General features: G+C 46.8%; 1 protein-coding gene and 1 long non-coding RNA gene across 2 annotated transcripts in view; both read left to right on the top strand.

The window, feature by feature from the left end:
- Nucleotides 1–22,640, top strand: part of LOC310661726 — a 313,777-nt gene that overhangs the window by 173,384 nt on the left and 117,753 nt on the right. The window lies entirely within an intron of this gene.
- Nucleotides 4,145–22,318, top strand: FOXI3 (forkhead box I3; the record flags this gene model as incomplete). The annotated part of the gene is made up of 2 exons (XM_083407872.1): nucleotides 4,145–4,892; nucleotides 20,624–22,318. 2 exons carry the CDS (start codon nucleotides 4,145–4,147, stop codon nucleotides 21,193–21,195), a joined length of 1,320 nt encoding a protein of 439 aa, XP_083263998.1. The 3' UTR covers nucleotides 21,196–22,318.

Raw genomic sequence — 22,640 nt, 5'->3', positions numbered from 1 at the left:
TGTGGGTTAAACCACAGAGCCTAGGACTTGCCGATCAGAAGGTCGGCGGTTCGAATCCCCGCGACGAGGTGAGCTCCCATTGCTCGGTCCCTGCTCCTGCCAACCTAGCAGTTCGAAAGCACGTCAAAGTGCAAGTAGATAAATAGGTACCGCTCTGGCAGGAATGTAAACGGCGTTTCCGTGCGCTGCTCTGGTTCACCAGAAGCGGCTTAGTTCTGCTGGCCACATGACCCGGAAGCTGTACGCCGGCTCCCTCGGCCAGTAAAGCGAGATGAGCGCCGCAACCCCAGAGTCGGCCATGACTGGACCTAATGGTCAGGGATTCCTTTACCTTTACCTTTAAGGAGTCCTAAGGACACACTCTTGAGAGTCCCGTGAACTGCAAGTAGATCAGACCTATCCATTTTGAAGGAAATCAGCCCTGAGTGCTCACTGGAAGGACAGATCCTGAAGCCGAGGCTCCAATATTTTGGCCACCTCATGAGAAGAGAAGACTCCCTGGAAAAGACCCTGATGTTGGGAAAGATGGAGGGCACAAGGAGAAGGGGACGACAGAGGACGAGTTGGTTGGACAGTGTTCTCGAAGCTACCAGCATGAGTTTGACCAAACTGCGGGAGGCAGTGGGAGACAGGAGTGCCTGGCGTGCTCTGGTCCAGGGGGTCACGAAGAGTCTGACACGACTAAACAACTTAACAACAACAACAAGGATACACTTGGAAATAGTAAATCTTAGAGAAATCGGGGGGAGGGAATGCAAACTTGAGTTCGCAATAGTTAAGGACTGGTTTAATAATCCCCTTTGTTTTCGTGGATCTCGGACCAACTTTCACATCACCTGATGTCACCGCAGAGGCAAAGCTGAGCAAGGCCCACGCATTCAGCTTCCACTCACCGAGAACTGTGCCAAATCACGTGTGAACCAGCCCATATTCACCACGAAGCGAAGCGCGCTGGACTCTGCCTGTGCGTAATAGTTGAAAAGGCCCGGAGTTTATCCTCCTTTTTGGAACAGAAAAGGCGCACCGGTTTCCTCTTCTCCTAACCCAAACTAAGATGCACAAAGACGCACGTCTAGTTTCACCCCGTTTACATTGGGCTTCTGGCCAAGTTGTAGCGCGCGTCGGATGCCTGTAGGGGGCTCGTGGTTATGGGAACGCACCCCGAAGCCAACTCCTCCGAATTAAAGCTCTGAAATGGGACCAGCCCGTCTCCCTTCCGCGCACCCCGCTCCTCCACCGCGATCGCCAGGGCTTATTAATAAACAGCAACACACACTAGTAATTCCTTAGCATTAAATGTGTCGACCGAAAGTTAGAGCACTATCCTCCGTGAGAAAAATGTCCGTTGCATTAAAAAGAGTTGACTTTAGCATATTTATTCGTTCTCGTGCTTCCTTACACCATATTTCACTTTGGGAATTTTTAATTTTATTTTTACAAGGGATGCTTCTTACTAAAAAATTGCCTAGCTAGCATAAAAGGCCACGCCACGAAGGGGGAAAAAAGCCAAAAAACATTGTCCTGATAAATCCGAAGGGCATTTGTATATGTTGGGGGGCGGAGAAGGGACTGCAGTAAAATAAACTATCTTGGCTTTCGATACGAGAAAAGCGCACCGCAGTTTTACGCGCGCTCGTTTTCTCGGCTTCAAGGCAGCGAATGGGCCTTTTTGCTACCAGGGTTTATTTAATTCTGGCTGGATCAGAGCCTCAGATTTTCCTCCCGCTCCACTGCCCTGAATTTTTTCACACACACACACACATATATATAAAGGAGGGAGATTTGGATACAAGCCTCGGTGATTTAAATAGAAATTGCTTTTCGAGCCACCGTTGTGCTCAGAATGAGGCTTTCAAGTGTCTACGAATAAACTTTAAAGTAGGCTGCAACGAAGGCGCGTCCGCAGGAGAATATTTTTATTTTATTTTATAGCATCCGCCCCTGAACGGCAGGGATGAAATATTATTATTTTCTCTCTCTCTCTCTTTGCAACCGATTTATTTTCCTCCCTGCAGAAAAGGTGGCTCCAAAATCGTTGATCGGATAATTTGCATGGTAGTTGGTTTTTTTTAAAAAAGGACACTTTGAAAATTATGCTTTTCGCGACAATAGCGCCATAAATAAAAAGGGGGAATTTTAAACTGAGTGCTGTGGGTAGAAAGCCATTTATCTTCGAAAGTTTGCCATTGCGTTACCGTTCTCGGCCCATTAGCCCTGCGAGTCCGGTGTGGCGAGGCTCTAAAGGATGCAAATTTTGAGTGGCAGAAAAGCTTCAGAACTGCCTTTTACGCACCAATAAAAATGGGAGAGGAAAATAGTGGTCAACTACATCATAAATAGTTCGGACAGGATTGTGTATTCAAGGCAATCTCAGATCAGGAATTAACACGCAGTTCTGCTCATGGTTTCTTGGAAGGGTGTCCCATGAAGTACAATGGGATTTACTCTCACGTAAGTGCCTCGTGATGTATAGGATCTCACCCTGAGAAACGGCCTCTTCTGATCTCAGGGTGGAACCAAAATATCGTAAATGCACAGATATCTCTTCTGAATGGTTCAGGGAAATCGAAACGATTACTTAAAAATGTATATATATTTTTAAAAAGTGTTCAAGGCACCAGTGCGTCGTCGTCCGCGTACGATGCAATTTCATCAAGTAATTTCTTTTTTAAAAAAATCAGGTAATTTTCTTTATGCACACCTGTTGACTCGCAATTGAAAGCAGGTTTTCAAAACCACGTGTTTCTTGGATATCCAGCCAAGGGAGTGCTATTTAATTCATTGTTAATGATGATTAATGAGGCATCTGTACCTCGTGGATGAATTCTGATCAAAACGGTACTCTTCAGGTGCTTTCTGCTCTGCAAGATTTCGTAATATATTCTCCCTCGCCGATTCTAATTTTATTTCGTTCGTTAATTAAAAGATAGACACCTGGGAGAGCTGTAGAGCTAAACATCTGAAGGCGACTGCTACATGCGGCGGGAGATAAAAAGGCGCTGAATTCCCCAAAATTAGAAATGTCACCAGCAAAACAACTGAATTGTTTCTCACGAACTAGGGATGTTGGGGACGCAGAATCCAGTCTCCAAAACTCCAAATAATGAACGCCAAAAATTCAAGAATCGAGGGCGTGATATTACTACTACTACTACTACTACTATTACTACTACTACTATTATTATTAGAAACCGAGCTGATCAGACATTGGAAATAGAAAACTGAGTCTGAAATAAAATGAAGATGAGCGTGCTGGAGGGGGGGGGCGAGTGCGAGCTGGTTTTGTTTCATCTTTGGGCCAAGTTATTATTTACACGGTGTAATATAATTTGCACCCATCCTGTCTCGCCAGATGGAGTGATGGAACGGGCTTCCGGGGCGCTGCAATGCGAACCCGCGTAGGCGCAGGTTGCATGAAGTTTCCTGGAGGCGATCCCGAAACACCTTTCGAATCGCTTTCCTTGGGACCCGAAGCCCCACTGACACAAACCCCTCCAAGTAGTCTGACTCCAGAAAAGACCAAGTTTCGCTTGTTGTCGAAAAGTTCTCTGCGTTCTTCCCTCGCCTCCCAGGGCAGCTGCAAGGGAGCAGCCACTTCGGAGAGGCGAGGGCCCCGCAGACACGAAGCAGGGAGCCTGAGCTGAGACCGTCCTGTTACTCGGAAGTAAGCCCCGTCGAAAGCGCGCGGGCAGCATCTCTGGCGAAAAGATGCGCTGGGACTGAGATCCCCCTCATTCTACCAACACATTCAACTCATTAGTCCCCCCCCCCCATCTGTCCCACGTTCACTTTAATTCCACCCTCCCCCCGACGGGCAGAAGCAAGCCTCGTCGATCCACAAGCGCTTCGCCGAGAGAGGAGGAGCGGAGGAGGGGACCCCCGGGGCGACCGAGGCCAAGGGACCAGATTCCCCTCCCTGGCAGCGGCGGCGCCTCCGCCCGCCCCGTCGACGGGCTGCAGCCGCGCCACAGCCCCTCCTTCTGGGATCAGCCAGCCCCGGGCCCCGGGCCGGGAGGCTGGGCAAAGCGCGCGGGGGCTATAAGGCTCGTCGACGGCGGCAGAGAGGCAGCCCCCTCCAGGCTGGCCCAGACGGCTCTGGGCGGGGACTGGTCCGCCTTCGCCGCGCCTCCCTGCCGCCTGGGCCATGAGCGCCCGCGAGCTGCCTCGCCAGCCCGCGCCCCGCGCTCCTCGCTCGCCCCCGACGGCGCCCGGCAGCCCCTTGGCGCCTTGGTCTCGGAGCAGCAGCAGCAGCAGCAGCGCCCGGGACGCTCCCGCCATGGCCGTCTACTGCAGCGAGGCTTTCAGCGTGTATCCCCAAGCAGCAGCAGCCGCGGCGGCTGCGGGCACGTCGGGGCAGAGGCAGCCGGGCGCCGCGTACGCGCTGGGCGACTACGGGCCACCGCCGGGCGCGGGGGGCTACTTGTGGGGGGTGAGCGGAGGGGGCCCCTACGTGCCCAGCGGAGGGGGCGTCGGGGGTACCGCAGGAGGAGCAGCAGCAGGAGGAGGAGGAGGTGGCGGTCCCGGGGGCTCGGGAGCCCCTTTCCTGCCCTACGGCTGCCCGCCGAGGGGCGTCGGGGCGCCGGCGCTCTTGGGCTCGGCTGCGGGGCCGGCGGGCGGCTCCGGGGCGCCGTCGGAGCTGGGCTGGCTGAGCCTAGCCAGCCAGGAGGAGCTGCTGCGCCTGGTGCGCCCACCCTACTCCTACTCGGCGCTCATCGCCATGGCCATCCAGAGCGCGCCCGAGCGCAAGCTGACGCTCAGCCACATCTACCAGTACGTGGCCGAGAATTTCCCCTTCTACAAGCGCAGCAAGGCCGGCTGGCAGAACTCCATCCGACACAACCTCAGCCTCAACGACTGCTTCCGAAAGGTGCCCCGCGACGAGGACGACCCCGGTGGGTGCATCGCCGCGCGTGGGGATGGCGGGGAAGCGGGGGGAAAGAGTGCCTCTGAGCATGGGTGGAGAGGTCCACGAAGGCAGGTGTCCCCCGCCACTCCAGGCTAGCACATCCCCCCCAAAACACGGAATTTTAGGGTTGGGAGAGAGACTCCATCTGCATTTGCAGGAATCTCAAAGCATCCTTAGCTGAGATTTTTAAAGTCAGATTTAAAACTTCTTCCCCCCCCAAAAAAAATGTTTATTGGTTTTCACAATATTATAAACAAATAAACACATAAGACAAACAAGCATAAATCATAGCCTTACTGAAAATGACACTTATTAACTTTGTTAAGTGGCTTCCCCTTGGTTGAATTCCATTGCATATCCTTTTAAAGGTTTCCCAAATCACAATTCTTATAAAATTTAACTTGAACATTAGCATCCTTAAATCTTCACTTTATGAAATTAAACATATTAATTCATCACTTAACATAAACAAAATCCTAAGCCAATTAAGTATCTGCAAGCTGTTTTCAGTTAATTTAACTTAACATATTTAACTAAGTAATCATTAAATTTGATCCACTCTTCTTAACCTTACCTAATGGAGGCTGCTTGGTCTTTTATATGTCGCATGCATTTATTACGTCTGGACATTTTTGGTTGTTGCCTAAAAATTATGCCCATAAAGGCTGAATGAATGAATGAACTAGAGTATCTGATCCCGATGTCAAAACACTCTCCTCTTGTACCTGATCTAGATCTTCCCTGATCCCTCCTTCACTAGTCGGGAGGGGAGGCACAATTTTGGGGTCTTCCTCAGGTGCCAAAATCCCAATGGCCCCTCACATTGCCTGGGTACTGGGGTGTAGGTCAATACCCTTCTTTTCTTTTAAAGAGTAACTTCCTAGGAGGAGACCTAGAGTGGTTCCCAAGTCCTAAACGGATCAACTTGGAAGGCCGGTGTCAGTGATCCGAGGCAGTTGTGCGGAAGTGAGTGCCATTAGTTAACTTGCAGAGGACTTTGCCACACCGTGCCTGGCGCGGTTTAATCAGAAGTAAGTCCCTGGCGCAATGGGCCTAACTCCTAACTAAATACACACCAGAACATCTGTGCAATGCAGTCCTCTTCGTGCTTATAGGATTGCACTGCTAACGTCCTTAGGATCAGGTGGTAAGCTGTACAGCCTCCCACTAAACACCACTTCATTCAAAAGAGAGACCCCTTAATGCTTTCTATTTGCCAAGCATGTTTGCACATGCAGTTGCAAAATGCACGCACTCCCTCCCGCCATTCCTTAAGGGAAGTTAGGATTTTGGACCGCGATAGCTGGAAATATTTCAGGATTAATTGCGGCAGAGTGAAAGGGATGTGATCTGTGTGTGGTATGTGTTCAATTCGACATGCCTTGGAGCCATGTGCTTCCCTGCTGAAAGAAGGGAATCCCTGCTGAGATTTCTTCGGCCTTGGAAAGGAACTTCCTTTTCTGATCAAATAAGGTGCGTTATCGCACCCAATTCGTAGTAACGGTTTTCCTTTGCACATGGGAGAATTAGAAATTCTCGCTCATATACACGCCGGCACATAGATTTGTTCTGGGAATAAGCAACCTATCTTAAGTGATATCAGGGCAAGCTCTGTGGAGCTTGATTCTTGAATACATGCTCTTAGTACCAATCTTGCGCATTTTATTTTCTAGTTACAAAATGGCTTCTGGCAGCATCCTATGGGAGAGAGCAATAGCTTCGTCATAGTGCGTCTGCTTTGAACGCAGAAGCTCCCATGTTTTGGGATCTTTGGATAAAGAACGGTATATAAACTGAACACACAAATAAATGTTCAAACCCCAGGATCTCCTGAGAAGTCTGAAACCCTGGATAACCTCTGTCGGTCAGTGTAAACGGTAATGTGCTGATGGACTGAGCGTAAGAGAGCTTCCTATGTCCAGATGCCCATGGAAATCATAAGAAGCCATTTGCTTCATAAAAGGATTTCTATCTCGTTTCTGTCTTTTTAAAAAACAAACAAACCCCAAATGGTATGCAATGCGTATTTGAGAACTGAATTGCTCCCAGTTAGCTCATAGATGAAAAATGAAGATCTTTTTCCTGCCTCCATCTGCAATAGGAGGACAATAATTCTGATCTAATTGTTAAGGATTCCTGAGGTAAAGTTTGTGATGGGCCTTGAATACTCAAAAGTTCCCTATAAACTCTGTTGATCATCCCTGAACTGGGAGTTTTGGTACATGAATTTGCCATTAGGCATTAAGTTAGCAACTTTGTTGACAACCTCGATGATTTCTGCGTACCCCATACAGAGTAAAAGAGTGCTGCAAAGGGTAGCTTCTCCTCAGCTCTTTCTAGGCATGCTAATCTGTTCACAGGGCCACCAAAATAAAATACTAGGTGTTGCCTATTTCCATCCATAAAAATGCAGTAAAAGGCTGAGATGTTTGAGGAGCTAGTCACCCACTTTTTCCAAGCCTAGATAACTGCTAGATGTCTGGCCCGCAGATTGAAATAACAGTTAAGTAGCAACACTGTTCGCATGTTTCTGCATAGATTGCTATTCTTCGTTTTCTTTTTTAAAAAATTAAATAGCAGTCAGGGTGTGTGGGGAAGTTTTACTTCCATCGTGGCCCCGATCTGGATTTCCACACAAACACACCTGCAGCTGGTATTTGCGTCGAAAATACACAGTAATGCAGTTGTTGAGCTATGCGTGACTAATGTCTCAGTTCATTTGGCCCTTGGTCCCAGAGAAAGGCACCTGTGGCAACAGACCACAGGAAGCTAAAGGCTCTGCTTCCTTCTCCCGTTGACCTAAAATCATGCACCCTTTTATATGTGGATGGGCAGACATATGAACAGGCCAAACATGGCCGCCTCTGTCGCATCTAATATGAGCCTCGGCTCACAGCTTTGTTTTGTTTCCACTTGTATTTCTAGTGTATGCAGTTTGTAAAAATCATTTTATATGGACATGCAGGATAAAAATAATATGGCAGCATAGCATTTGTATGAACTAAATGAATAATAATAGTAATAATAATAGTAATAATAATAGTAATAATAATAATAATATATTTATACCCTGCCCATCTGGCTGGGCTTCCCCAGCCACCCTGGGCAGCTTTGGGTCTAACTTTTTGGCCCTGTATGCATTTTCGTAAGAATTATTACTTATTTTGCAAAAATTATATACCGCTTAACTAAAAGGAAGTTGTTTTCATAAAATAGAATTTAAAAATTTCATTTTAACAAATCCGTAAAAACAGTAAGCACAATGAAATTATCAGAGTATAGGTACAATAGACAGTGTTTTGAAAAGCTAATGCTCGTGATAAAATTAGTTTCCTAGGTAGATATAAATAATTTTTTTTAAAAAAATAACAATAAAAAAGCTGGAACAATATGCGACAACTTTAATATAGCTTGTCATAAAATTGCTACAAAGTGAAACCGCAGAGCAGCAGCAAAAACATTCTCATGATTTATGACACTTCACCCCCCCCCCCAAAGGCTTGGACAAAGATGTTCATCATCACCTGGCGATGAAAAGGAAACAGCGCTGCGGCGAGACACACCCCAGAGCGGGGGCTTTTCCGTAGGCACAAAGCTGCCACAGAAAAAGCCCTTTCTGGTCTGCAGTGCCCATCATCCCTGACTGTTGGCCTTACTGCCCAGGGCTGGCGTGCATATAATAATAATAATAATTTATTATTTGTACCCCGCCCATCTGGCTGGGTTTCCCCAGCCACTCTGGGCGGCTTCCATAGAAACAAAAAATACAGTAAAATATCACAGATTAAAAACTTCCCTGAACAGAGCTGCCTTCAGATGTCTTCTAAATGTCAGGTAGTTATTTATCGCTTTGACATCTGCTGGGAGGGCATTCCACAGGGCGGGCGCCACTACCGAGAAGGCCCTCTGCCTGGTTCCCTGTAGCTTTGCTTCTCGCAATGAGGGAACCGCCAGAAGGCCCTCGGAGCTGGACCTCAGTGTCCGGGCAGAACGATGGGGGTGGAGACGCTCCTTCAGATATACTAGACCGAGGCCGTTTAGGGCTTTAAAGGTCAACACCAACACTTTGAATTGTGCTCGGAAACGTACTGGGAGCCGATGTAGGTCTTTCAAGACCGGTGTTATGTGGTCTCGGCGGCCCCCCCCCCAGTCACCAGTCTAGCTGCCGCATTCTGGATTAGTTGTAATTTCCGAGTCACCTTCAAAGGTAGCCCCACGTAGAGCGCATTGCAGTAGTCCAAGCGGGAGATAACCAGAGCATGCACCACTCTGGTGAGACAGTCCGCGGGCAGGTAGGGTCTCAGCCTGCTGTATGAGCCTGACAACAGCCTGCTCTTGCATCAGACACAACTTGGGCCAGCCCAAGCTCAATACATTTTGCCACCCGAGGCAAAGAGCAAGATGGAGTCCTCTCAGTTCCACAGACAGAAGCCGACTGGACTGGAAGCTGGACCAGAATTTCAGCGCTGGTGATGAGGCTTACTGTACCTCAGGCAGCCGGCTAGTTTAGGGGTCCCCGGACATATCCAGGTCTGTACCCCAACAGAGGGAAATGGCCAGGGGTGGTTGCTGTCACTGCCCCCAGCATCTGACGCCTAAAGCGACTGTCTCCCTTTGCCAAACTCCGTGTTCCTTGGCAGTCAGGTTGAGATGCCCTAAGATGAATCCTGTGCCGCAGACGATGACTTTTTTAGTGAAAGAAAAACCAACGGCTCAAGCAAGCACTAGGGAGGAATGGGTTAGAGTTTCTGTTCAGAGGAGCATTGCTCTTGCACACTGAATGAGGCAGGGAAGCTGTCCTGGACAAAGAGGCAAGAAGGAGAAGCATGCTGAGATGCCTGGCTAAAAGTTGTGCTCCCTTCTCAGAGAAAATTACCTCAGCGGTGAGGAAACCTAGCTGTACACAGCTGTACGCAAACATAGATTGTGTACGTAGCTGTACACAGTCACACTTTCTCACTTGCTGCAAAATATTTTCCGGGGATAAATTTGTAACTGAGAAGCTGGGCTGCAGCGTAAATGAAAATTGGGGATCCCTCATTCCATGAACATCCATGAGGAGGAAAAGAAAGGGCAGTTATTTCCTTCAGATGAACCACAATCTACACATCCCCAGCTTTCATTTTTCTTTCTTCAAAGAAAGAGTGCGTTTCTAGCATTCATAGAACCCGAGATATGAGGCAAAATGTACAATTCTCCATTTTTTCGGTGAGAAAAAAAGTTCCTCGGTGTGTTCTCCTCCCAAATTTGGATACCCATGCCCCGGGCGATGTGGGGCTTGTTATGCCAGACTGCTATGTCAGTCGTTCTTTGAGGGGCATTTGTGGGTGCTATTGACGATGGCAAGAGATAAACTGGGGACATCACAAGTGTATGTGTCAGGGGTGGGAGAAGATGCCACCTTATGCTACATCCACGGAGGTGTTCAAGTCTCCGTTCAAATGGTCGTACAAGGAATGTGGCTAATACAATTTCTCCAGATGGCTTGAACAAGTGTTACCAGTGCGGATCTCGAACAGGGAAAAAATAAATCTGCAGCTTAGAAAGACTTAATTTCAGATGAACGAGGCAGGGATTTAAGGGTGATGGGCATCCTGAACGCTTGTCGACTTCAGGTTTTAACAGCTGTTATAATTGGCTAGAAATCCTCCTCTTTCATAACAAGAAACCAGCTTCTGACCGTCATGGTTCATTGCGAGAGCTGGGAAAGTATGCTTAAAAACAGATTTATCTTTTAAAGCACTGGTGTGTGCTTTTGAAACCAACTCGTGAACACATGATCTTTGCAGATGGGAGATTCTGGAAGAGGAGGTTGGGAAGAGAAGAGACTCTCTGTCGTGCCATAGACGGTGTTAAGTTTGGGTGTGGGGAAGCCAGATTCAAACCCTTGCTCAACCAAGAATGCTACTTCCATCACAGGGCCAGCCAATGGGGTGCTCTCCAGATGTTGAACTACAACTCCCATCATCCCTGATCATTGGTCATGTGGACTGGGACTGATGGGAGTCATAGTCCAACCACATCTGTCCTGCTTTTATTCCAATTATTGCCTCATCTACCTTCCCGGGTGGTGGTGGTTGTTGATAAATGAGACAGGAGTTCTGGGCTATGCGTGCCTTGTATGCAGCTGGCTAGGAGGCAAACCCACAACACCCATTGACAAAATCAGCATCCAGTTATTGAGCAAAAATTGGTGGAGAGATATCATGTAATTTCCGTTTGTGAGGCTTAGTTCACCTTTTGAGACTCCCTAGAAACCTCTTCTTATTGTTACAGCAGAAGAGAATACTTGTACAGTGGTACCTCTGGTTATGTACTTAATCCATTTCTGGAGGTCCGTTCTTAACCTGAAACTATTCTTAACTTGAAGCACCACTTTAGCTAATGGGGCCTCCTGCTGCCGCTGCACCACTGCCATGCGATTGATGTTCTCACCCTGAAGCAAAGTTCTTAACCCGAGGTACTATTTCTGGGTTAGTGGAGTCTGTAACCTGAAGCGTATGTAACCCAAGATACCACTGTAATACAAATGAAGCACCTTGATCCATGTAGGATTTTTCTGGGGGTACACAGAGGTACGCATACCCCTAAACATTTTTGTGAATCTAAGTTTGGCCTCATTGAGGGGCAGTATTTCAATGTGAGTAGGAAAATGAGAGGGACGCGGGTGGTGCTGTGGGTTAAACCACTGAGCCTAGGGCTTGCCGATTGAAAGGTCAGCGGTTTGAATCCCCGCGACAGAGTGAGCTCCCGTTGCTCAGTCCCAGCTCCTGCCAACCTAGCAGTTCGAAAGCACACCAGTGCAAGTAGATAAATAGGTACCGCTCCAGCGGGAAGGTAAACGGTGTTTCCGTGCGCTGCTCTGGTTTCACCAGAAGCTGCTTAGTCATGCTGGCCACACGACCTGGAAAAACTGTCTGCGGACAAATGCCGGCTCCCTCGGCCTGTAAAGCGATATGAGCGCCGCAATCCCAGAGTCGTTTGCGACTGGACTTAATTGTCAGGGGCCCCTTTACCTTTAGGGAAATGAGAGTACTCCTAAACATTTTTTTCAGGAAAAAAAGCACTGTGTGTATGCCTGAGGTGGGAAGACAGTGGATTGGAATCTGCTGGTAGATCTCTGGACGATCTAACTCCTGAATTGTTTAGCGATGAAAAGAACTCCCCCCCCCCTCTGAAATTAAGCTGCCAAAATGAAGAAAGCTAACCAGGAGTGGACTTTGGTGTGAAAGGAGCCAAGTTCAGTTCTAGCGCTGAAAACAAATTCCTAAGCGCAGCGCATAGAATTCTAGAGTCGGAAGGGACCCCAGGGGTCATCCATTCAACCCCCCGGCAATACAGCCAACCCTGGGTGGGCCCGAACCACCAACCTTCTGGTTAAGAGCCAGACACACGGACTCATTGCGACACAGAGGTGCTCAGAAGCACTCCGTAATGGAGCGCAAGGGGCAAAAACCTCCAGAAATGATTCAACAAATCTGAAGTCCGCTCGCTCTGATATACAGTTCGACTCACAGGCTGATTGAAGCAAAAGCCGTTTTACACTTCATATATTAAACTGCAGTGTAGAATGTCAACTGCAACAGTTTTCTTGGCTGAACAAGTCTGCTTTTCCGCAACTGTTCACTGCTTCCAGCTCCCTGTCTTTGTTTACCGTTAAAAACAAAAAAAAAGGCAAAGAGAGGTGGAGAACCTGTAGCTATCTAGATTTTGTTATATCCCGGTTCCCATCAGCTGTGTGAATCATTTGTTAGAAGTTACTTGGTTCCAGAGCCCCAAAGGGAACAACACACTGATTAAGGAAATGATTTATTTCAGTTGTAATAAAATATTTGGCCTATGATGCCCTGCCCTTCGCAGAACAAAGGATACCCAGTTTAATGAGCAGCGAGTATATGGGAGAAGATACTAAGTAATGCAGACAGGACTGTGGCTTAGGAGGTGCATTGTACGTGGGATTTAAATAAAGGCTTCTGTAATTTTTCAGCCGGCCGCTCCTGAAGGTTGGGGGACGTTCTGAAGCGGTCTTGTTCGAGTGCGAGCACTGGAATTGAAAGTGAAAATTGGGAGGTCTGTGTGTTTGTATGTGTGCGCATGTAGTATGTATGCGCATAACTCTTTGGATCCTGGCCAGAACCAGGGAGTTATGATCAGGGCTGGATTTAGGTTTGATGAGGCCCTAAGCTCCTGAAGGTAATGGGGTCCTTTATATGTCCAGCTGTCCTTTGTCAACAACAAATTTCCGCTGTTTTTTTGTGTTGAATATATGCTGTATGGTAATTTATGGATCTAATAGCTATCTGAAGCCATTTGCACATACAGAGGTATCTCGGGTTAAGTACTTAATTTGTTCCGGAGGTCTGTTCTTAACCTGAAACTATTCTTAACCTGAAGCACCACTTTAGCTAATGGGGCCTCCTGCTGCTGCCGCGCCGCCGGAGCATGATTTCTGTTCTCATCCTCAAGCAAAGTTGTTAACTTGAAGCACTATTTCTGGGTTAGCGGAGTCTGTAACCTGAAGCGTATGTAACCCGAGGTACCACTGTGTAACAAAATATGCATTTTACCCAAGTGATTGATATAGAAATGAGCAAACCAGTGATATTTTAGGGAGCAGGCTAGCAGGCGGGACCCATTACTTACATCATAGGTGCCTACACAACACAAAACACTGTTGCTGTATGTTGGTTTTATTTAATTTATCCCCCCCCCCCCGTATATTCGTATATTTTGGAAATGTACATCCAGGGGTTTTTCCCTTTAAATTTTTTGGGGGCCCCCAAGAGAGTGGGGCCCTAAGCTATAGCTTGTTTAGCTTATACGTAAATCCGGCACTGGTTATGAATGTGTTACAACATTTGGTAGTGGAGATTTCGCAGTTTTATTATACAGCAGTGCGAGATTAACCTGGTAAAATAAGAGGTTCTAACTCACAAAGTCAAAGTGGGCTGCGACGATTTCTAGAAGCAAAGAGCTCAAGTCTGAACATCCCGATTTAATTTTATAAACTCGAGGCACACTTTTCTCACACATAAAAGCACATCGTGCAAAAAAAGGGGGGGAGGGGGAGAGAGAAGGACAACACAAAATTTCACAAAAAGCCAAACAATCTCAAATAGAACATCAGCCTTCAGTCTGTTACTGGGATCTGCAAACCTGAACATTCACTTGGCAACCTGAGTTGCATGCGTTGCTCTCTGGTTAAAATCCTGGGATATGTTTAGAGCATCGTGCCGCCATTTGTAGGACTGAGTGTGCTCATTATGGGTCCAGGCCTGAAGCTTCAAGTACAAACATGGGTAAAGATGGTCATTTCCCCCTTTTCTTTTTTATATATACCGTATTTTTTGCTCTATAAGACTCACCTTTTCCCTCCAAAAAAGTAAGGGGAAATGTGTGTGCGTCTTATGGAGCGAATGCAGGCTGCGCAGCTATCCCAGAAGCCAGAACAGCAAGAGGGATTGCCGCTTTCGCTGCACAGCGATCTCTCTTGCTGTTCTGGCTTCTGAGATTCAGAATATTTTTTTCCCTCTTTTCCTCCTCCAAAAACTAGGTGCTTCTTGTGGTCTGGTGCGTCTTATAGAGCGAAAAATACGGTATATAATTTTTATTGATTTTAACATATAAATTATAAAATGCACCGCAAAACTTATCACTTATACAATCTTTTTAGACTTCCATCAGCACCTCTGATGATCCACCGTTTTAACCTCTTCTTATGCATTTCTTAACTTTATATTGCCTTTACATCTCTTAACAAATCATCCTTCCCCTTCTCCATTTTTGCAATCCTTCCAATAATACTCCTCACAAAACTTCTTACAAACGTCGTCTGATCTTCACAAATACTTTTCAAATGGTCCGTAAATTTACTCCAGTCTTCCATGAATTTCTGGTCCCGCTGGTTTCAAATCCTTCCTGTTAGTTTATCTAGTTCTGCATAGTCCATTGACTTCATCCTCCATTCTTCAATCGTCGGTAATTCTTCTTGCTTCCATTTTGGGCCAGTAATATTCTTGCTGCTGTTATTGCATATAAAAAGAGCTTACTGTATTTTTTGCTCTACAAGACTCACTTTTTCCCTCCTAAAAAGTAAGGGGAAATGTGTGTGCGTCTTATGGAGCAAATGCAGGCTGCGCAGCTATCCCAGAAGCCAGAACTGCGCAGCGATCCCTCTTGCTGTTCTGGCTTCTGAGATTCAGAATATTTTTTTTCTTATTTTCCTCCTCCAAAAACTAGGTGCGTCTTGTGGTCTGGTGCGTCTTATAGAGCGAAAAATACAGTATATTCCTTTCTATTTATATCACTCCCAACAATGCCCAGTAAAAATTTGCCCGTTTTCTTAAATGGAAACCCTTATCGGAAGCCAAGTCTTAGTAGCAACCTGTCTTTCAAACTTGGTTCAGTGGTATCTGGCGAAAAATACAATAACTGCTCCAAAGTTTCCTACTATTGACCAAACACTCGGGTCATGGCCCAGCAGCTGCTGTGTGGCTGTGTAAGATGGATGGGGACCCCATATTTTGCTTAACACCCCCTCCCCGATTGCAATATGCCCAACTTTTTTGTGCTGTGTGAGCTTCATGCGTTCTTCCCGTATGTGGATAAGAACACAGTGAACAGCCAGGTGCCTCTGGCAAGCCAGGACACTCTCTCGGCTTGTGATTCCTGGCAGCTGAAACTCGGGGCATCCTGCCTTCCATCAGTGGAGGTAGAAAAATGGGACCAGTAGCTCCCTTTCTTCCCATAGTCGTTCCTGAAGAGAATGGAAAATCCAAGTCATTTATAGCTGAAAACGCTTCAGTACAGTGGTGCCTCGCAAGACGAAAAGAATCCGTTCCGCGAGTCTCTTCGTCTAGCGGTTTTTTCGTCTTGTGAAGCAACCCTATTAGCGGATTAGCGGTTTAGCGGCTATTAGCGGCTATTAAAGGCTTAAGGGATTAGCGGATTAGCTGCTAAAAGGCTATTAGCAGCTTAGTGCCTTAGAAAAAGGGGGTGGGGAGCGGAAAAAAATCGCAGGAACTCGCAAGACATTTTCGTCTTGCGAAGCAAGCCCATTGGAAATTCGTTTTGCGAAGCACCTCCAAAACGGAAAACCCTTTCGTCTAGCGGGTTTTCCGTCTTGCGAGGCATTCGTCTTGCGGGGCACCACTGTACTTGGGAGCGGCAAAGCACAGAGCAGTTGGGCCCACCACTGTTCATTTCCTTGGGGAAATACAGTGGTACCTCAGGTTAAGAACTTAATTCCTTCTGGAGGTCCGTTCTTAACTTGAAACTGTTCTTAACCTGAAGCACCACTTTCGCTAATGGGGCCTCCTGCTGCCTCCGTGCCGTCGTCGTGCGATTTCTGTTCTCATTCTGAAGCAAAGTTCTTAACCTGAGGTAATATTTCTGGGTTAGCGGAGTCTGTAACCTGAAGCGTATGTAACCTGAAGCGTCTGTAACCCGAGGTACCACTGTAAACGTGAGAGCTTGGCATCGAGTTCTTGCATAACAGAAACTTGTTTCGGAGCTGTTTTTTCTCGGTTGAACTGCATACATACTGCATTTTCAAATTTGAACGGTGGCTTTCATTTTTTGGCACATGGCATTTCAGGGACTGCAGACTATCATCAGCAATGGATTGATCTGGAAGCAGATTTAATTAAAACACAGGTTTATTTGTTTGAAGCTGTTTTGGTTGGTGTTAAGTACAATAGGGAATGAATGAGTGACTGAGTATCTACAGTGGTACCTCAGGTTACATATGCTTCAGGTTACATACACTTCAGGTTACACACTCCGCTAACCCAGAAATAGTGCTTCAGGGTAAGAACTTTGCTTCAGGATAAGAACAGAAATCGTGCTCCGGCGGCGCGACGGCAGCAGGAGGCCCCATTAGCTAAAGTGGTGCTTCAGGTTAAGAACAGTTTCAGGTTAAGAACAGACCTCTAGAACGAATTAAGTACTTAACCTGAGGTACCACTGTATGTCTATACACACATGCCTTTCAGCAAAGATGGATAAATATTTGATAATTGCATAGTAATTTCTTATACTTCCCAGTGAACTCTCCCTCTCTGCCAAAAGCTTCTACATTATAAGTTTGCTAATATGGATTTCTCCACCCCCAAAGACTCATAGAGTTGGAAGGGACCCCTGGGGTCATCTAGTCCATCCACCTGCAATGTGGGAATCTCGACTAAAGCATCCATGACCGTTGGCCATCCATCCTCTGCTTAAAAACCTCCATTGAAAGAGAGAGTGCACCACCTCCTGAGGAAGTCTGTTCCACTGTCAAACAGATCATACAGTCAAAAGATTCTTCCTGATCTTTAGTCGGAATCTGCTTTCTTTTTTTTTTTTTAATAATGTTTTATTAGGATTTTCACAAAAAGAAAAAAGAAAAATACAAAAATGAAAAATAAAGAACAATTAAAAACATTTCAATCTTTCATGACATATCTTGCATTTGCTTGTTTCTCGGACCTCCCCACACCTCCCCTCTTTGTATTCCAATTCAATTTATTTATTCAGCAAATCCTTTCCCTCTTTACCTTTATCTTTATCTTGATCTTAATGTATTATGGCTTTAACTTTCCACCTGTTAACATTCCATTTTTGCATATTCTTTCATACCATTATTGCTAAAAAACCCTTAACCTCAATCCAACATCATTCTCATATTCATTAATTAATTTTGCAATATTTCTGTAGATAGTCTTTAAATTTCTTCCAGTCTTCTTCCACCAGCTCTTCTCCCTGGTCTCTGATTCTGCCGGTCATTTCCGCCAATTCCATATAGTCAATCACCTTCATCTGCCATTCTTCCAGAGTGGGTAATTCTTGTGTCTTCCAATACTTCGCGATGAGTATTCTTGCTGCTGTTGTAGCATACATAAAAAAAGTTCTGTCCTTCTTTGGCACCAATTGGCTGACCATGCCCAGGAGAAAGGCCTCTGGTTTCTTCAAAAAGGTATATTTAAATACCTTTTTCATTTCATTATATATCCTCTCCCAGAAAGTCTTAATCCTTGGGCACGTCCACCAAAGGTGAAAGAATGTACCTTCAGTCTCTTTACATTTCCAACATTTGTTATCGGGCAAATGATAGATTTTTGCTAGCTTGACTGGTGTCATGTACCACCTGTATATCATTTTCATAATATTCTCTCTTAAGGCATTACATGCCGTAAATTTCATACCTGTGGTCCATAACTGCGGAATCTGCTTTCTTGTCCCTTGAAGCCATTGGTTCAGGTCCCATGCTGCAGAGCAGCCGAAAACAAGCTTGAACCATTTTCCATGCGATAGCCATCTTCCGATATCTAAAGGACTATCATATCTTGTCTTGGTCTCCTCTTTCCCGGACTAAACATACCAAACTCCCTCAAAAATTCCTCACAAGGCTTGGTTAATGATCTGTTAAGTGATTCAAAGAATTGGTTAGAAAGCCTTCGGCTTCGATCCTATACATCCATATACCTCGGCATCTGCCCCACTGAACTCAGCGGGACTTGCTTTTGAGTGGACATCCATAGGATTACAACGTAATAATTCTTAGTTGACCGAAAGGAGAGATTTTATAGCTTGTTAAGTTTTATCCCTGGTACAGTGGTACCTCAGGTTAAGAACTTAATTCGTTCTGGAGGTCTGTTCTTAACCTGAAACTGTTCTTAACCTGAAGCACCTCTTTAGCTAATGGGGCCTCCTGCTGCTGCCGCTCCACCGGAGCACAATTTCTGTTCTCATCCTGAAGCAAAGTTCTTATCCTGAAGCACTATTTCTGGGTTAGCGGAGTCTGTAACCTGAAGCGTATGTAACCTGAAGCGTATATAACCTGAGGTACCACTGTAATAAAAAACATTGTCTTATACAGTGAGAAATATGGTACTTCAGGGTTTGGGAGCTGCGACCCTCAAAATAATATCTCTGGTACAGCCTGTGGCCCCTGGAAATGTTGCTGAACTACAGCTCCCATAATTCCTGACCGCTGCCCATGCTGGTGAGGCTGGTGGTAGATGGATTGCAGCAACATCTGAGTGCCACAGTTTGCCTAGGTGTAATGATCTCAGGCAGGCAAGCAAGAATTCATGAGTCTCTGGCAGTTTTATGGTACAGTGGTACCTCGGGTTACATATGCTTCAGGTTACATACGCTTCAGGTTACAGACTCCGCTAACCCGGAAATAGTGCTTCAGGTTAAGAACTTTGCTTCAGGATGAGAACAGATATCGTGCTCTGGCAGCGCGGCGGCAGCAGGAGGCCCATTAGCTAAAGTGGTGCTTCAGGTTAAGAACAGTTTCAGGTTAAGAACAGACCTCCGGAACAAATTAAGTACTTAACCCGAGTTACCACTACATTTATTTACAGTTAAGGAACTGGTCTGTGCCCGTAATAATAAATTCATTCAATATTTACAATTAACATCCAGAGTGCAGCTCCGAGCCTGCCTCTCTTAGCTACGAGTCGGTCACTCTGAGTCTCCACCCCTTTCTCAGCAGGAAGGGCGCCAAAGTCCAGTCCTTCCTCTCTTGTACTTCCGCTGCGTTGTAACCCTTTCAGCTCTTCTGGTTCGGGGAGAAGGTGGGTGAACTCCTCCCACCCCCCACCCCCCGCTATCCAACAAAGATCCCTCTAAACACTGCCTCCCTCCTGGTTGCATAGCAACCCCTCAAAGCCGTCTATCTCCTCCCCTCCCTCTGCTTGTGAGCTTTCTGAGTCTGCTGCTCTATCTGAGTCTGGGAACTCTTGATGAAGGGGGGCCGAACTAACCCACTCCTGCTCTGTCTGCGGATGCAATCCCTCATGTTCAGAGTCTGATTCTGGCTCCCTCTGTGCTGACATTCCTTCATCTCCAGAGTCAGACTCTTCCCAGGCGTTCGATTCAGCCATGTCCCTGACGCTAGGCTTGTAGGACCTTTGTCTCTCTTTGGCATTAGCTTAATTACAGTGGTACCTCTGGTTGCGAACGGGATCTGTTCCGGAGCCCCATTCGCAACATGAGCAGAACGCAACCTATGTCTGAACATGCCGGGTCACGATTCGTCACTTCTGCGCATGTGCGTGACATCATTTTGAGCGAGTGCGCAAGTGGCGAAACCCGGAAGTAACCCGTTCCGTTACTTCTGGGTCACCACGGGACGTATCCTGAAAGAACTTAACCTGAACCGAACGTAACATGAGGTATGACTGTACAGTGGTACCTCGCAAGACGAATGCCTCGCAAGATGAAAAACTCGCAAGACGAAAGAGTTTTTTGTTTTTTGAGTTGCTTCGCAAGACGAATTTCCCTATGGGCTTGCTTCGCAAGACGAAAACGTCTTGAGCCTTTTTCTTAAAACCGTCAATGCATTCCTATGGGAAACCGTCAATGCATTTCCTATGGGAAACCGTGCTTCGCAAGACGAAAAATTCACAAGACGAAAAAACTCGCAGAACGAATTAATTTTGTCTTGCGAGGCACCACTGTACTTATAAAGGTATCTATATACTGCTGATATCATAAAAATATACTACAGAGGTTTACTACAATAGGAAAACAATGAAACCAAACGACAGCATCTTGAAATGTTTAAAAACAAGTTAACATAAATTACGCATCAATTGTGGACTACGCAACTCCACAAATGTTCGGAACGGGTGGGATGGGACTAAGATGCTATTTGGGGAGTCTGCGGTTCTGCAGTCTAAAGGAAAGGCTTCCCTTTTAACCCTCTACTCTCTTGTCGTCCTTCAGGAAAGGGAAACTACTGGACCTTGGACCCGAACTGTGAGAAAATGTTTGACAACGGGAACTTCCGGCGCAAGCGCAAGCGCCGCTCTGACCCCAGCAGCTCTGCAGCGCCAGCCACGGCTTCCACGCTGGGGACTCTGAAGTCGGAGGAAGGCCACGCCATCCCTTTAGTCCCGGGCAAGCCGTGTGGGGAAAGCCCCTCCTCCGATCTGGAGCCGATGGCGTCCATGAAGGACCATTCCAAAAGCACCTCCCCGCCTGTGATCGTCTCGCCCGCAGCCGGATGCCTCAGCAGCTTTTTCAGCAGCATGAACTCTCTGAGCAACGGCGGGCGCTTGGCTGGGAGCCTTGGCAGTGACCTACACCACAGGAACCTCCCTGCGGGACACCCGGGCGGCTGCAGCTTCGCCCAGGAAGTCGCCCCCGCGGAGCAGCTCCAGCGAGTTTCGGCGCCCGCTGCCGCCTACTACAGCCCCTTCCACCCCGGCAGCGGGGGCCAGTCAGGCCAGTACAACCACTTATACAACTTCACAGTCAATAGTCTCATCTATGCCCGGGAGGGCACTGAGGTGTAGAGCCTTAAGGGGTCGTAGGAAGAGGCCAAGTTTACGTTTCTGTGCCCAGGAAGAACGTGCCTTTCTTGTCGTTTCTGAAAACAGACTTCACGCAGGGACACCTGTAATGCCCAGGAGCGAAAGTGTTTGAAAGATACGGATCTCTCTTTTTCATATATATTGGAATGGGGGAATTCTGCAGCCCAGCCTGGACTAGACAACTATCTTTCTCCCCGTTGCATTTTGCAAGCAGGCCACCGAGAGTCATTTGGACTGAGCAATTGGTGCTGAAATGAAATCGAAATTAGGGCCAAATATAGAAGAAGAGTAGCCACCGAAGTATGGCTTGTTGCTTGGGTTTGTTGCTTGTTTCTTGAGCCTCTGTTTACAAGTGCTGTGGTGTAAGAGAGACAGATGAAGAGATTTTATGAAGTGCCTTGAAAAATGTAATAGTAATAATAATAATAATAATTCTAGTTGCCTTTGCCAGTAATGGCTTATTTGAAGCTTCTCTTAGCTCCTAAAGCTGACCTGACAGGTGCTTATATCTATCCACCCCCAGCCCTATTTCTGCAGTCTACAGACAGGCACCAAACTTAGGTTTATTGAGCCCCTGGTGGGCTGGCGATATCGCAAGTGCAGGCCTGCCCTTCTCTATGTATGCCACATATGCTATGTATGTCTCCTGCTGCAGTTTGTTTTCTATTATTTGTCCCACTGTCTGCTGTGGCAAAAATACACAATTTACATCATTAATTACACAAATTCAGTTGCTGTTAGGGTTGCCATGTTTTGACGAGCAGAACAGAGGACACATTTGCCGACTTCTCCTTTTAACTACGGATCTCTACGACAACTCTCATTTCACATACCGTATTTTTCGCTCTATAAGACGCACTTTTCCCCTCCTAAAAAGTAAGGGGAAATGTGTGTGCATCTTATGGAGTGAATGCAGGCTGCGCAACTATCGCTGAAGCCAGAACAGCAAGAGGGATTAGTGCACACCAATCCCTCTTGCTCTCCTGGATTCTGGTATAGCCACGCAAAGCCTCTTGAGCGCAGCCGGAGCGCTCCTCCCTGTTCACTCAGGAAGCTTTGCATTGCTTTCTTGTTTCTTGTTTTCCTCCTCTAAAAACTAGGTGTGTCTAATCATAGAAGCATAGAATCATAGAATCATAGAGTTGGAAGAGACCGCAAGGGCCATCGAGTCCAACCCCCTGCCAAGCAGGAAACACCATCAGAGCACTCCTGACATATGGTTGTCAAGCCTCTGCTTAAAGACCTCCAAAGAAGGAGACTCCACCACACTCCTTGGCAGCAAATTCCACTGTCGAACAGCTCTTCCTGTCAGGAAGTTCTTCCTAATGTTTAGGTGGAATCTTCTTTCTTGTAGTTTGGATCCATTGCTCCGTGTCCGCTTCTCTGGAGCCGCAGAAAACAACCTTTCTCCCTCCTCTATGTGACAT

The sequence above is a fragment of the Podarcis tiliguerta genome (assembly GCF_965153285.1).
Source record: "Podarcis tiliguerta genome assembly, chromosome: 13".
NCBI lineage: Eukaryota > Metazoa > Chordata > Lepidosauria > Squamata > Lacertidae > Podarcis > Podarcis tiliguerta.
This window is presented reverse-complemented; position numbering and strand designations above follow the sequence as displayed.